Source organism: Poecilia reticulata, chromosome 16 (genome assembly GCF_904066995.2).
Source record: "Poecilia reticulata chromosome 16, P_reticulata-male-v2, whole genome shotgun sequence".
NCBI classification, from domain to species: domain Eukaryota; kingdom Metazoa; phylum Chordata; class Actinopteri; order Cyprinodontiformes; family Poeciliidae; genus Poecilia; species Poecilia reticulata.
The window spans coordinates 1,771,181-1,783,236 of NC_088845.1; the positions used below are offsets into that span (position 1 = coordinate 1,771,181).

The 12,056-nt window shown below is 41.5% G+C and overlaps 1 protein-coding gene across 1 annotated transcript; it reads right to left on the reverse strand.

The window, feature by feature from the left end:
* Positions 1-1,518: 1,518 nt before the first annotated feature.
* lta (lymphotoxin alpha (TNF superfamily, member 1)) lies at positions 1,519-11,851 on the reverse strand. Its single transcript, XM_008431039.2, has 6 exons — positions 11,265-11,851; positions 7,768-7,891; positions 5,449-5,479; positions 5,334-5,366; positions 5,218-5,250; positions 1,519-2,235 (listed from the first exon to the last, which is right to left on the reverse strand). The coding sequence occupies exons 1-6, from the start codon at positions 11,318-11,320 to the stop codon at positions 1,883-1,885; spliced, it is 630 nt and encodes a 209-aa protein (XP_008429261.1). The 5' UTR covers positions 11,321-11,851; the 3' UTR covers positions 1,519-1,882.
* Between the last annotated feature and the right edge of the window lie 205 nt (positions 11,852-12,056).

A 12,056-nucleotide genomic window follows, 5' to 3' on the forward strand; every position in this document is an offset into this window, starting at 1 on the left:
TTGTAAATAAATACCTTTGAGGTTTCAGTCCATGTCTGTTTGCATTATCACCTTCAGACGCAAAACATCACTGGAGAATTTACTGGCAGCATATGCAATATTTACACTCACGTCTTTCTTTATTGTTCGTGTAACTTGTAAATGTCTCCTTAGGCTATGACTTCAAAACGATTAGTTTGTGTTTACGGGAGAGCGTGTGGGCTTTTGTTTCAATGAATTTGGTGGGAAGTGGCGCCACCATGTGGTCAAATCGCAGCTGGTCACTTAAGACGTTAAAAGTTTATCTAAAGTTTACTTAACACACTAGAACACATCGTCATTGTTTGATAAAAAAAATCGTGTTTCATCTTCATCTGAGGGCGATGACGTCATCAGAGGAGGTGAAGCAGGAATCCAGATTAGAGTTAAAATCATTGATTATTGTCGGCGATCATTACCTCCAAAGAAAAGCAGCAATGAGGAGGACAGGGTTTTAACAAGGAACGGCTTCAGATCAGGAGTGATGGCTGCAGCCACTGAACATTTTCCATCTTTGACCGTGTTTGGTTGTTTTTTGAAGGTAACAGATGACCTCTGATGACCTTCCATCATTTTAACCCGTTACAATTCAGACAGCAGAGCATGTGCCAGGACATTTTCAGGTTTATGCTCTGAGACTATCGCACAACTAACTACATTAATAAAAAATGATTTATGTATATATATTTCTGTCTGAGTGTCTCCCTGGGCCTGACTCCATGCGGCGCGGTGAAACGTCGTGCTCAGGAGGCCTTGGAGCGTCTCAGCCTCTGCTGCTGGGTTCGCAGGATCAGGAAACGTCTCGTTCAGAGAGTCTTTCCGGCTTCTGATCACTTCAACTGGAGAAATGTTCCCTGATTTCCAAACCTTGGCTGGTGTTGGTAATTCCAGTAGAGACTGGATTCATCCTCCAGATGGAGACGTTTGATTGACGTTGATTGATTGATGCGTTCAGGCCACAGCAGGAGAATCGATCGTAATTTCAGAGCGATCTTTTACTTCCATCGTTTTTATAAAGGTTTTGTTGCCTCTCACCATTCATCCTGATAAAATGGCATGATGTGGGTTCTACTTTCAACTTGTTGAATATTCACTAACCTGAATTAAAATAAAGCGCTAATGTATTATTTTCACTTTAAAAGTTGACGGGTAAAAATATGAAAATATGAAATGATGGGATTTCTTTCAGTCCAAAAGACGGACAACAAAACCGTGTAGCGTCACATCAGGAGACAAAACCGGAGCATCATCAGTCAGAATTTGGTGTAGAAGTTAATATTCAACATGTTTACAGAAAATTAATGGATTTCCTGTAAAAAAAACAACTTTAGAACGTATTTAATGCAAAAATAAGATCCGTCATCATTTCACACCGAAGGATAATTCAGACTCCAGTTAAATGAACAGGACTGCAGCGCATATTGTTCATAAATATATAAAAAACAATAAGTGAACACAATAACACCTAGAATGATAAAATAAAAGAAAACACAATGAGAGTTATAATAAGAATAAATTTTATTAGCTTTCTGGTTTGCTTCGAAACAAACAATATTTAATTATAAATTATAAAACACACAGAGAAGTTACAAAATATGAGTGAAGGAGGTTTTTTATGGCCCGTTCACAGTTTACATTCACTTAAACTTTCTACTGGCTTCAAACTCAGGATGACCTTCACTAAACCAGCAGGACTGAGAAAACGGGCCTGTTATCCGACGATTGGGAGTAAAATCTGCATCTGATGGAGTTAGTGTTCCACGTTGGCCACAGGAGGAATGGAAATACTTCAGAAATGGATTTGGGGAAACAAATCAAACCAAATGATTGGGCAGCTCATGAGTTGCAGCGGTCCATCCAGACGTTAATGGAGCTGGAAAGCTCCCCAGAACGACTCGGTTCTGCTATATTCTCCTGTGATGCTCAGCCTCACGCTGTCGCCTCCGGTCAGAGTCACCATCTTCCCCAACCAGACCGACCCGACCGCCATCGACTCGCCCGTCACCAAAACCCTCTCGTCCTTCTTTGGATATTCCGTGGCATTTCTTATCAGCATCACATGGTTGTGAGTGAGGTTCTTCCTGAAAACCACCTGGGCGTAGAAGAAGAAGAGGGCCCTCTCGTGCCTGCTGCTGTTGACGTAGATGGAGTCCTGATGGAGGCAGAGGGAGCAGGACTCACAGGCCACGTGTTTCATCCACACGTTTTCACGAAAGTCTGCAACAAAACACATCCAAAAGAATTTTAACTGGGGTTTTTTAAACCTTTGTTAAATGTTTCTGCTTTAGAACCAGGTCTAGGACGGGTGCCAGAGGGCATTATGGGTAGTTGTTATCAGTCAATCAAGTTCATCTGTACAGCTCATTTCAGCAACAAGGAAGTTCAAAGTGGTTTACATTGTGAAACCATCATAAACACATCATGACGTCACCAACTGTGAAACCAGTAACAGAAATTACATTTTGCCATCATTAAAATCCTCACATGTTGGTCAATGGTCCAGTGATTACTGGTGTCTTAACAGAACTCAGTGTTTCTGCTGCTTTGCAGTTTTCTGGACGTTTGTTCCAGATTTGTGTTCCATAGAAGCTGAATGCTGCTTCTCCATGTTTGGTTCTGGTTCTGGGGATGCAGAACCAGAAGACCTGAGGGGTCAGGAGGGCAGCAGCAGCAGCTCTTTAATGCGTTGTGGTGATTCGTCTTCCTGGTTTCAGCCAGGATCACAGGCTGAAGCCCCCACTCAGAGACGACGGCGTCCAACCAGTCAGAGTGGAGAGAAAACAGGATATATGGAAATGACAGATTAAATGTGTTTAAGTTGCTAACATGTGTCTGCTTTTCAGATCTGTTTCATCACGAGCTGCGAGAAATAAAACCCTGAAGAAGCTGAGCCTCCAATTAGAGCCTAATCTCCTCTCTGTCAGCACGGGATAAACATCAAACTCATGTTTGCTGCTGTGGCTCATAATTATGCCTAAAGTCATTACAGCTCCGCTCAGGTTTGTTGTGGTTGAAGGAAGCCACTTCTCACAGGAAGGAGCCGGCATGGTGGGAGGAAGCCGACACGGGCGACTGGAAACATGACGAGGCTGGATCCTCCGTCACCCAGCAGCTAACGCTGCAGACTCACCAGGGACTGGGGACTCACTGTAACAGCTCCTCTCTTTTCAAATTAAACTCGCTGTCTTCAGATGTTCTTATAAAGGTTTTGCTTTAAAGAAATACCAGATCGTACAGTTTCAGGATTGCTGGATTCAGAAATGAAGGTGGAAACAAATTACATGTTTATGTAACAGAGCGGAGCGGTTTCAGATCTGGGTTTTGTTGTAGCGTTCTCAGAATGACTACGCTTCTCCCAGAACATGCTTGAAGGTTTTGTAACCAAACATGTAGGCGTCACAGCCGCACTTTTCAGCAACACAAGTAAGGTCAAAGGTCAAGGCCTCAGCAGAGGAGGGCTGATTATGTGTTACCTTGTAATTTAATGATGATAACATTTTTCTTAAAGTTAAAATATCCTTTTTGATTTATTCATTCTCATGAATATTTAATACTTATTTAAACAAGATCTGAATTATTGAAGTTTTGTTACTGCTAACTCGTTCTGGGGATGCAGAGCAGGAGCAGAACCAGAACCAGAACCAGAACCAGAACCAGAACAAGACCTGAATAAGTCACACTTATTCTTCAGTCCTACATTCATATTTTTCCCATTAACATCTTAGTTGATGCTTTGATCAAAGAGGTTTTTGTGTCCTCAGGTGATAAAAGGCCGACTTTGTAACAGCCTTTATGTGGCTCTGAAGGTTCATCCGAGTTCAGGTGTCATTTATTTCACCCTCTCACAGAGTAAAATCAGCTGCGTTGGGTGGAAAACAAAAGGAATTGAGTAAAACATCATGCTGAGTTGGGAAGTTATTTAGAGGTTTGTTGCATCAGAGCCAGTCGTTCATGTGTGTGAATCTCACTCAGCTGCTCCAGATCGCTGTGGTGAACCACAGGGTTCAGTCCAAACCCGGATTCTCCATTTGTCTCTTTTTCTTCACAGATGATCCTCAGCTACACACACCTGAATTGTGTGTGTGTGTGTGTGTGTGTGTGTGTGTGTGTGTGTGTGTGTGTGTGTGTGTGTGTGTGTGTGTGTGTGTGTGTGTGTGTGTGTGTGTGTGTGTGTGTGTGTTTCAAACATGTTGATTTGTTTGGCTGCACAGTGGCGCAGTTGGTAGAGCTGCTGCCTTGCAGCAAGAAGGTTCAGGGTTCGATTCCCGGCCCCGGTCTTTCTGCATGGAGTCTCCATGTTCTCCCTGTGCATGGTGGGTTTTCTCCGGGTACTCCGGTTTCCTCCCACAGTCCAAAAACATGACTGTCAGGTTAATTGGCCTGTCCAAATTGCCCCTAGGTGTGAGTGTGTGTGTGCATGGTTGTGTGTCCTGTGTGTCTCTGTGTTGCCCTGCGACAGACTGGCGACCTGTCCAGGGTGTAGCCCGCCTCTCGCCCGAAACGTTGGCTGGAGATGGACACCAGCAACCCCACTGACCCCACTGAGGGAAAAAGGGTGCAAGAAAATGGATCGATGGATGATTTGTTTTAAATTAAAACCTATTGTGGTCACTTCCCTTGTTTCCTGTTTGAACAGAAACATCAGGTTTTCATAGCTTTTCCCCCCTAAATACCAGATCAATCAGCCAATCAGTCACTGCCTGCTGTTGTCCTGAACTGTAAATCTGACTGGATTAAACTGAATCTAAATGTGACTCAATGATCTGATTGTTTGTGGTGATTTGGACTCAGATATGCGAACATGAATTAAATCTGTTTGCTTTCTAAACTACCTGAAATCATATCTGTTGTCGTTGCAAAATCAGATTGGAACATGTTCTGGTTATAAAATGTTCTAACATTTAACATTAACATTTTTTAATGAGGTTGTGCTTTGAAAGGTTAATAAAATGTTGTGCAATGTCTCTGTATAAATACATAAACAGGATTCAGTTTGCTGCAAACTCTGTGCTGCTTATTTTAAAGAGTTCACAGCATGAAAAATCAGAAGTTCAACCTGTTTTTAAAGAGCCACAATTACAAAACAGACAATGTGGAGAAAATCCTAAATAAAAGCTCAGAAACTCATAAAACGGATTCATTTCTTCTGAGAGTGAAAGGGATCATTTGAATGTTAGAAGGAAGTGAAGGTGAACTTACGTGTTTCCAGTTCAATATAGGAAGACGACTTTCCTGAAAAGCAACAAAGAGCAGCTAATTCAGCTTCCTGAACCGGTTTGGTGAATCATTATGGTTTGTTACATGATCCAACATACCAACAAGTCCCTCCGGGGAAAAGCGAGCGCTGGCTGAAAGGAAAATCAGATGAAACAAAGTTAGTGGCGTTGATCAGATTCACCCTGGCAGACGGTCCGGCTTTCTGGCTCTTACCTGCTGGAGAGTTTTCCTGGGAGCCGCTGGGCTGGAGGGACAAACGTCAGAGATTATGGAGAAACATTACTGACAAGATTTAAAAGACTTTCTGTTGTCATTTCATGCTCTGATGAGTTGGTGTGGGTTTTCTCTTGAGTTGAAGTTCCTGTTTTATGTTGATTATTTGCTTTCTCTTCTGTCCTACATCGAATTTACTTCCCTATCTATCTATCTATCTATCTATCTATCTATCTATCTATCTATCTATCTATCTATCTATCTATCTATCTATCTATCTATCTATCTATCTATCTATCTATCTATCTATCTATCTATCTATCTATCTATCTATCTATCTATCTATCTATCTATCTATCTGTTGTTAGCTCTACTGGTGGATTTCTTGAGGTTTGGGGGGTTTTTTCATGAAATCTCCACCTCTGAGACACTTTTAGACCAAATCTTTTCTGATCAGCTTTTTCTTCAATCCAATCAGAGATGGATAAAGATCATCGGAGTCACAGACAGTGTGAAGATGCTTCTGAACCCTCTGGAAACCCGAGGACAGCCTGTTAGTTTTGACAATGCTGCCACCTACAGGCGAAAGTTAAACTCTGTGTCAATGATGGATTAAACTTCTGAATAAAAACTAATCCATGCTGCTGTTCTGCCCCATATAGCTGTTATAATTGTCTATCAAGATGTCTTAAACATTTCTCTAAATTGCATGTTAACAACAACATTTGGACAAACTGACCAAAAATAAATACCTACAACTAATAAAATATGTTTTTCAGTTTCGATACACGCACTTAAGATGAAAAGTAATATAATTCTGAATCTAAAAGACTTTTTCAGGATAAGCTTCTGATCAAAAATACAGAAATTATTGTGTTTTATTTCCCCATGATATCTTTAAGGAGTAATTTCTGCTTTTTTTAATCAATTTAAAAATTATTAAAAATAATTAGAGATACTTCTTTACTAGATACTATTTGGAGCCAAACGTGTGGAAAATCATCACATGATTAATTTTATTCAGATGTCGTTTGTTGGAACATTTAATAATTCCCCAGATAAACATAAATGAAGAGTTTCTTTAAGCTAATTTTTATTTTTAAAGTTACTCAGAGTCACTTCCTGTTTCTTTGGGAAATACAGGAAAGGTCGCACTGCATTGTGGGTAACAACTGATTTAAAGCAAATTTTGACAAACTAAATGAAGTCTCCTGGGTAAAGTTTTGATCATGTGATTCCAATGTTGTAACTTAATGTTTCCTCACAGTAAGAGTCACTGAAACAGAATCAGAACCAAAATAATGTGGTAAAAATTCTTCAATAAATATCTATTTGATGGTTTAATCATTTCCATTTGGAAGATGGAATATTAGAGCTATACTAGGAAAAACTAAAGAATGAAGTCAGAAAATTACAAGAATAAAGGAGAAAGACAATTAAACATGTCATTCAACCTTCATGCATTCTCACTGAGCAAGACTCCACTGAAGAAGAAAAAGCATCTGCAAGCCCGTTTAAAGTTGAATATTTACCGGGTGATTAGCTCTTTAGCTGTTAGCTAACATCACCAGCAGGCGTCACACCGGGTGATTAGCTCTTTAGCTGTTAGCTAACATCACCAGCAGGCGTCACACCGGGTGATTAGCTCTTTAGCTGTTAGCTAACATCACCAGCAGGCGTCACACCGGGTGATTAGCTCTTTAGCTGTTAGCTAACATCACCAGCAGGCGTCACACCGGGTGATTAGCTCTTTGGCTGTTAGCTAACATCACCAGCAGGCGTCACACCGGGTGATTAGCTCTTTAGCTGTTAGCTAACATCACCAGCAGGCGTCACACCGGGTGATTAGCTCTTTAGCTGTTAGCTAACATCACCAGCAGGCGTCACACCGGGTGATTAGCTCTTTGGCTGTTAGCTAACATCACCAGCAGGCGTCACACCGGGTGATTAGCTCTTTAGCTGTTAGCTGACATCACCAGCAGGCGTCACACTGGGATGCTTCACAGGGCGTCTGAACTCAAACGTCATCTAATGTTTGATTATCTCACTGAACACCAAGTTTTTTCATCAGGAGCAATACATTTGTTTCAACCTGTTTTTAAATTTTAAATTATATATATATATATATATATATATATATATATATATATATATATATATATATATATATATATATATATATATATATTGAATTCCATACTATTTAGCAACAAGCCGCAAATGGTTTTCATGGTTTTTCTTTGCATCTATGTTCAGATATTTTCAAGGCGTCAAAGTTTTGAACATAAAGTGTTAAATGTGTGGATCAGGGTTACTTACTTGCTCAGATTTTGGTTTGATGGAGGCGATAAAGGCGGCCATGATGACCAGGGCCATGGTGAGGAGTCCGCACCACACATGCAGCAGCAGGTACTTCTGAGACGACCGGCACTGACCCTCCATTCTGTCAAACACACACAAACCTGCATCAGACGGAGACTGTCATCACAGAGGTGGCGCTGGAGCGAGTTCTTCCAGCTGTGATGACTCTCAGCTCATAGTTTCCACCTCTGAATGCAGATCAGCATCATCCTGTGGGCAGCGATGAGGAGGAGGAGGAGTACAGTCTGAACAGTTCGTTTCTGACATTAGAGGAAACCTCTAGCACAAATATAGAAAATTAATATGTGCCGTTATAAATTGAACCTCCAGCCTGGTGACAAACCAGGCATGTTTCTCTTTCTTCTTGTTTCATTTCACAGGATTTATTCCTTTAGGTTTTATTCCTTCTTAGACATCAACCGGTACTTTGTTTGGATTTTCACACAGTTTGGAGCAAGATCATAAAGCTGGAGGAGTCTAAACCTGTCCTCCCATTCTTCTGTGCAAAGCAGTTTAGACTCAGACAGACTGGATTCTGAACATCAGTTTTCAAGTCTAGCTACAGGCCCAGACTTTGACTAGGCCATTTTGACGCATGAATGTGAACAAAACCTTACGAAGTGTTTTTGTCTAGTTTCAGTGCAAATATCTCATCACACTTTAAATAAGACAAAACTAAGTTACAGGTAACTTTTCTGTAAGCTTGTTTTTGTCAATCATTCTTGATTACTGGTTAAAATAAAGCACCAGTTCCCCTGGCAGCTCAGTGACAATCATTTTCCCATCAGCGTTAAGGAATTATTGACTTAAAGCTCTTATGTCTTGCTGAAAACTGAAAAGTTTTGTCTTTTTTCAAGTGTGATAAGACATTTGCACTAGGAAGTAGACAGAAACACTTTGTAAGGTTTTATGTTTTCCAGTGATGTGAGACTCTGATGCATCAGCTGCACAACTTTTAAACAAATTCCCATCATGCTGCAGAAGTCAGAGATTTGATGTAAACAGAAGGAAATGCTTACTGGTTGCTTTCATCAGAGGATTAAAGCCTGAACTCAACACGTTTGTGACTCTAAGACTGCTGAACGCCCACAGTGATTACCATGAAAGACATTTATAGAACAGCCTGCAGTGCATTGTGGGTAAATGTACCTTAAGCCTATAGCGACCAAACCTGTTCTGCTTCTCTGGGGTTTTACCTCAGTGGGAGTTTTCAGTCGTCGACGCACGGAGGGAGAAAACGATGGTGGTCTAGATTTTCTACCTGCGGTGACGCGAAGTGAAACTCCCTGAGTTGGTTGAAATGCCCCTGACCAGGGAGCGTGTGTGAAGTGGTTCTCAGTCGGACTGCAAACCTTTTTCGAAAGTGTGTTATGATAAGTTGTGGGAAATTTTGAGTGCAGAGGAGTGTTATTAACCCAATTATATGAGTCCACAATGGCTGGATTTGTTTTTAATTTGTCATTTTTCGATGTGATTACCTTCTATGACCTATTTCTTTACTCTTCATGGACCACATTGGAGCCCTGTCTCCCTGTGTTGGGAACCGCTGGTCTAAAACCGTCCACTCCTTCCCGTGTCGGTCATTTTCAGCTGGAGAAAGATTGTTTCTATCAGCAACAAAAACCGCGGATCGGGGCGCCGTTATGCAGACGTTCTCATGAAATCCGTCTTATTTGACAAAGTCTCCAGATTTAAAGCCTTAAAATGAATTAATCTTTTCATCTGCAGGAGCAAAAACTCCCCAAAAAACAAGATAAAAAATACCTAACTATATTTAACTTTAGTAGGGATTTTTTGCTTATTTTTTCTTACAGACGCTTCACTTATCAAAACTCCTAACAATTCCCATAAGATAAATGTAACTGAAGCGTTTCGTAAACTTCTTTACTTCCCGTTTCTTTGTGATGTTCAATTCTCTGAGAAACTCTCCAAAATGGGGAAGACAAGAGAACAACCAAGGAAACAGAAGAGTTGATCTTCAACAGCTCTGGGAAACCAGACTCCTGCCTGAACCTCCACATTTCATTTGATGTGTGGATGTGAGGCCTGATACTTTCCCTTTAGCACTTCCTATTGATCCCTACAGGGAATATTTGAAATGCAAAGGCGTAACTATGGCAACCAAGCTGGATCAGGATGGTTGGAGGTGCTGCAGAGGAAAAGTCTCCGTTTGGCAGCTGACATGTCCGGCTCTGTAAACTCCACTGCAACTTTGCGATGCAGAAAAGATTCACCTTTCACCCACAAACACGTGTGTCTGTTGTGAAGCAGAAGAACGAGGCTGTTCCCTCTGAAGCATGGTGCAGGGTGTGTGGTGCTGTGGGCCTCAAAAAGCCCTGGGAGCCTCGTTTCAGCTCACTGAAGGAGCCAGAACCTCATGAAATCTGTCAGTGAAGTGACTCTGGGTCAGAACTGGATCTTTAAGCAGGACAATGATCCAAACCCAGCAGGCTTTCAGTCTCTCTGTGCTTTAACTATACCGTTACAGGAGCAGCTAAAGTGACAGCAGGAGGATTTTCCATATATGATCCACCTGCGACAGGTGTTTAAGCTCCGCCCCTCAACAACATGAAGCACTGACTTCTTTATTGTTTCCACAACAATCCCCCTGACGGGTTTTTCACAAACACTTCTGGTTTTGCAGCTATTTTTGCTCCTGACTGGCTGAAGTGTCAGTAAACATGGAGATTTGAAACTGTGAGGCATTTTGATTTTTATAGTTTTGAATTGTTTACATGGAGAAAATTTTAGGTGAGGCTACAAAAAGAAAAGTCACTGATGCATTAGGCAGACACTGGAAAAGAATCATTTAAAGTCTTTACACAGATTCCAAAAGTTTGTATTTAGATCTGATGACTGTGGAGCTGCTCTTGATTTATCCCGTTTTATGTTTTATTTCCAAAAGCATTTAGAGATTAAGGTTGTTTTTGTGAGATTTATGCTGCTGCTGCAGCTCAAAGGAATTATTGAAATAGTTTGAAACTCATTTAATGGTGAGTAAATTCATGCAAACTGAAGCTGATGTTCAGATCTTTTATGTCCAGGTTCAGTTTTCTGCTGCCGAATCCAGCGGATGACCTCGCTGACCCGTTAGCGTCGCAGCTTTTCATTTCAGACACCAGGATTCTCAGAATAAAGACCATTTCTTTGTATCATAAGACGCATATCATTAAAATTCGTAGAAAGCCGAAGCCACAGCAGAATCGATTCATAACTCAGCTTAATGACTGGACATAAAGTTTCCAAGAGGAGCTAAATGACCTCATAATAACAATAATCTTTTGTGGCACATGAGTAAATCTGCACCAAAATACATCAAATTAGACGATTAAACGCAGAAACAAAGGATTAATTTAGGAATTTCAGTGCAAGCAGCCGAACCGCAGCGGCTGCGTTCGGCTGAATGGAAAACGTTGGGATGGATCCCAGGAATGTCGGTGAGAGAGTGGACTCACCTGCGTCCTGCGCTCTCCGCGTCCACGCTCATCTGAGCCTCCTCTCTGACAGACATCCAGCCTCGCAGGTTTTTCTCTGTGAGCTGGAGATGGAAGGTTTTTTTTGTTGTTGCAGGGAGAGTTGCGGTTTAAACAGAACGAGTGGAGGGGGGAGGGCTGCTGCTTGTGGTGTAGGTGGCTCCACTCATCACTGAAACTCAGAAGCACCTCTGGTTTGACACGTTTGTGCAATTTATGAAACCTACAAGCCTCGTCCAGCGGAGCGCGTGTTTGTGTGTGTGTGTGTGTGTGAAGCGGGTTGAAACACTTTCTTCTAAACCCGAAGCAAAAGGTTCAGCAGTGAAAGGAAAAAGGGGATGTTGGTGAGGAAAGCAGGCTGTGGTGCGGTCCCTCAGTGACACATACATGTTTGCTGAGGGCGGCTTTCAGATTTCCCACGTTTATAGGTCAGCAAGCAACAAACAAACATGACAGGGAAATTCTTCCTCTCTGCCAGCGTTTGGTGGCTGATTCAGTGTCAGATATGAAGCTGCAGGGGGTGAAGCCTTTTCAGACTGACCCACAGTGCAGATTAAATATCAGGGAGGAACCTGAGGAACTTGATTTCACCCTGGATTAATATTTAATGAGTCACGTTTGAATATAAATGAGCTGTGATGGGGCAGAGGAGCAGAAAATATTCAATCTGTTCATGTTTCCTGCCCCTTCTGGTTCAAGAAAAACAGTTCAGACTTCAATCAGTTTGTAGAAAGTTCAGATTTATACAAATGAGATTATTTTCTGTTGACTTTT

Excerpts from the sequence above, each read along its gene's own strand:
- lta (XM_008431039.2), bottom strand. The coding sequence starts at position 11,320 with ATGTCTGTCAGAGAGGAGGCTCAGATGAGCGTGGACGCGGAGAGCGCA. Across the intron at positions 5,367-5,448 it reads CCAGGAAAACTCTCCAGCAG|CCAGCGCTCGCTTTTCCCCG; the intron begins GTAAGAGCCAGA and ends TTTTCCTTTCAG. Across the intron at positions 2,236-5,217 it reads CTATATTGAACTGGAAACAC|ACTTTCGTGAAAACGTGTGG; the intron begins GTAAGTTCACCT and ends GTTTTGTTGCAG.